This window comes from Olea europaea, unplaced genomic scaffold, assembly GCF_002742605.1.
Source record: "Olea europaea var. sylvestris unplaced genomic scaffold, O_europaea_v1 scaffold10932, whole genome shotgun sequence".
Classification (NCBI taxonomy): domain Eukaryota; kingdom Viridiplantae; phylum Streptophyta; class Magnoliopsida; order Lamiales; family Oleaceae; genus Olea; species Olea europaea.
This window is the reverse complement of record NW_019228295.1, coordinates 1-4,022: the sequence shown is the minus strand read 5'-3', so window position 1 is coordinate 4,022 and position 4,022 is coordinate 1. Positions and strand designations below refer to the sequence as shown.

Here is a 4,022-nt window from a genome sequence, read left to right as displayed (position 1 = left end):
ATAAAGTGCTTCGTTGTTAAAATTTTTTGATGGATTTCAGTATTTTTCTTAGAGTTCAATAATTATTATCCAGAAATCTGTTTTCCGTTGTCCTCTATGTATAGCTATAAATAAACCATGCATGTGACATCATCCTCGTGGGTGTACGATAGTGTTCCTGAATATAATGTGACGGAAAGCTTAAGCTTTCAGATTGTTAATGCTTAGGAAGAAAAAGTCAAATGTAAAGGTTTACTTATTTGAGTCTTAACATGGGAAAACTGCATTTTATTGGTCTAGTGGCCAATTAGTGTATTCAATGTTATTAACTTATGATATCATGTCTAATGTTGCCTTAGTGGTACTATCATTTACTAGTGACCCTCTTTGCTTCCCTACCCATGGTTAGGACATCCTGTTGTTATTAACTAAATCTCACTTATATTTAGCAAGATTGACATCCTTCAGAAAGTTGCTTAGCCTCCATTTGGCAAATTTATAAATCATTTTATAAATGGGCAAACTTCATTTTCTACAACACATTCCAATAAACCCACAAGTACTATCTACACATCCACCATTTATTTTCATCATTTATAAATGAAACAGTTTATAAATTCTTCCCAATGGAGGCTTAGTAGTCTAATGTAGGAAACATTTTTGTGTTAAAATTTGGTGTGGTGATTGTACTTAGCTTATATCATCAGAGTGCTTCAGATTTTAACATTGATTCTTGTCTGTTTTTTCTCCCTGCAAAAACTGGTGCTTTCTTGATCTTTTTCAATAAATTTGGTGGTGAGTTCCAAGATGTGAAAATAGAAGTAATATTTTCCCACCAGCATCACAAACTCTTCAGGCAGGAAAGTGCAGGATATGGAGAGGACTTATATCAGTTCTGACGATCATAGACTTTTATAATTCATGAAAGTAATTTATTCCAAATAGATTTATTATTAATGGTTTTAGGTTCAAGTTAGATTGCTTAAATGATATATTATGGATACTGATTCTTTTTCCTAATTTGTGCTTTGATAAAATGTTTACCTTTGGAGCACTATAGCTCTATTCTTTACCTAAATGGAATGCTACTTAATTAAAATATACAATTAGCAGGGCGGTAGCACTGATAAAGCCATTGAAGAAGGTAACAATGCAGATAAGTGCATGGTTTGGGAAGATGAAGCTTATGTTCATGAGGCATTCCTGGCCGATTGGAGGCCTGATAACTCTAACATATCTTCAAAATGTCCTACTCGCATTCCCTCACTGGAGGGTTCTCAAGTCAGAGAAGAGATGGATAATTCTGGTGGTGGAGACTTCAATACCCAAAGTTGTACCAAGTTTTCATCTGCTTCAAGGTATCCCCTTTCTTCTATGTCTATCTCATTTTTGCATGTGTTCGGCATCACATTCTCTTCATTAAGCTTTATTATTTTGTGTTTCTTACTTAACTTTAAGGCGCTCTGGCTCCCAAGTAGTTTTGCGACCTTACAGAGCTCGCAGAGCAAATAATGCACGCTTGGTGAAATTAGCTCCTGATTTACCTCCTGTAAATCTTCCACCGTCTGTTCGGATAATGTCACAGTCAGCTTTCAAATGCTCCCAGGGAGGTGCATCAACGAAGATTTCTAGCTCTGATTCTGGTATTGGTGGTACTGTGACAGAAAACACAGCTTTGCAAGTTGTGTGCACCACAAAGTCAGCAGATGATTCTTCAGTGAAGCCTGGGCAGATTAGGAGTATTTCAATGAAAAATACAATTAGTAATCATCATCAAAATTTAGAGAGCTTAAGAAATAAATCTATAACAGAAGAGAGAGGCTATTCAGATCTGCAGATGCATCCTTTATTGTTCCAGGCGCCCAAAGATGGTGCTTTACAAAATTATCCATTGAATTCCAGTACTAGCACATCCAGTTCTTTCAGTTTATTTTCTGGAAATCAACCGCAGCTGAATCTTGGTCTTTTTCATAATCCCCGTCATCTAAGAGATGCTGTGAATTTTCTTTCCAAGTCGTCTAAGCCTCTGGAAAATAAATCATCATCATCATGCATGGACTTTCATCCACTTCTGCAAAGAGTAAATGATGTGGATTCTGATATGTTAGATGCACGTTCTGCAGCCAAACTGCCTTCTAATGCAGAGTCAAGGCAAGGAGGTGGTAGTTTAAGTGCTTCCTGTAGTAAACTCCCCAGCCCAAGTGGAAAAGCTAATGGACTTGACTTGGACATTCATTTGAGTTTCACATCCAGGAATGATAAATCTATTGAAAACAGAAATATGACCGAAACTTGTATAGAAAGGTCAGTAAATGCTGCAGTTTCTGGAAGTATAGAATCTGAAAGTGCAAAAGACTCTAGCAAGCAGAGGGGTCCTACTCCAGAGGGAATCAGCGACAATCTGGATTCAGGTGACCATGTGTTGGATACTTCTAGAAATGAAAGAAGCGAAAATTTTGTTGATGACATGGGTGAGGAGTCCCTCCCAGAAATTGTAATGGAGCATGAAGAATTGAGTGACTCAGAGGACGAATTTGGGGAAAATGTAGAATTTGAACACGAAGAAATGACGGACTCAGAAGGAGGCGATACATCTGATTCTGAGCAGTTTGTTGACATACCAAATGAGGTACTCTTTTCTCTCTATGTTGTTGATTCGCAGATACTGGAATTTTGAGAAGAATAGATATCTTATTCTGATAAAATATTATAATTTGTCAAATGTGAACTCCTAGACATCTTAATTTCACTTTTTCAATTTTATGGGAAGCATATTTATAAACAATACCTTTGCTTCTTACTTTTGATGTTGTCCTTTCATACTGGGGCTTCTATTCATTTCCTGGAAAACCCTTGTCTCTTGTTCCAAATTCTAGTATTAGTATCCTTTCCATTTCGATATTATATTGGAATGGATATATCCTCAGAAAATCAATACTATACATTTTCCTGGTGGCAATGCTGTACACTTGGTTGTATTTTCACTAAACCCTCGTCTGAGTGAAGTTGGACTAGTTTCAAACAAAGTATCTCGTTTCATTTTGAAAACATGCCTTTCATCATGGATCCATCTTGTACACCTATGCCTCAAATTGTTGTAGTTTTTCATTGTATAAATGCACTCTTCAATTGAAACTTATGCCGTCGTATGTTCCTGTGGGTGACTGGTTGGTAGTCTTTTAGTATTATTTAATGCGCAGCTATTAATCATTTAGTTCCATCTTTTGAATCATCTCTAGTTTCTTAAAAGTTCTGATAAATTCTATCAGGAAGTACATCAAGACATAACAGATGCAGATTCTGATGATCAAAACGTACTAAATACCAATGGTGATCGTGGAGGCAGCATAAACAGTCTCTTAGACAAAGGCTTAACTGAATTAGGGTTGGTTGAAAAGGGGGCTAATATCGAGTCAAGTGCATTACATTTAAATTTGAATTCCTGGCCTCCAGTTTCCCCCATTGCAGATCCCAAGAATGCTAAAACAAAAGTTCCTGCTTCCAAAAGATATGTCAAGCCGGAGATAAGTCGTACCGGTTCAAAGAAGCTCTTGAAGAACGTGCAGTATCAGAGTATGGATTCGGATAATGACCCTGCACTGAGAAAGCCCAGCAAACGTGTGCGCCGAACTGATTCTAGTAAAAGAAGTGCCGGCTCAGAAAAGGGAAATTCAAGCGTCAATGTTGACAAGAGTGTAGAGAACCCAAATAATGGGACTAAAGATGAATTTGGCTGATTGTAGCTCATGCATGTATGCATAAAGATATATTATTAGGTGGTGGTAATGTGGGCTTTATCGTGTATTTTGTGCAAAATGGATCTTTAAAAGGAAAAATGGAGTGAATTCAGATCACCAACTACCCCCTGTGCAATGATTTTCATATATGTTTGTTTTTGTGTTCAAATGCATTTATTGATTTAAGACACAACCTCTAAAATCTTAGATAATTTCAACCAGAAAACCCATACATGGTCTGTCCACTTCACATTTTCAACGAATCTAAGCATAATTTCGTTTAGAGTAGGTTCGCTTGTAGATACA

The 4,022-nt window shown here is 36.9% G+C and overlaps 1 protein-coding gene across 1 annotated transcript; it reads left to right on the top strand.

The window, feature by feature from the left end:
- The first annotated feature begins 1,071 nt into the window (after positions 1 to 1,071).
- LOC111373257 (dentin sialophosphoprotein-like) lies at positions 1,072 to 3,863 on the top strand. The gene is made up of 3 exons (XM_022995765.1): positions 1,072 to 1,337; positions 1,438 to 2,608; positions 3,249 to 3,863. The coding sequence occupies exons 1-3, from the start codon at positions 1,144 to 1,146 to the stop codon at positions 3,714 to 3,716; spliced, it is 1,833 nt and encodes a 610-aa protein (XP_022851533.1). The 5' UTR covers positions 1,072 to 1,143; the 3' UTR covers positions 3,717 to 3,863.
- Positions 3,864 to 4,022: the final 159 nt, after the last annotated feature.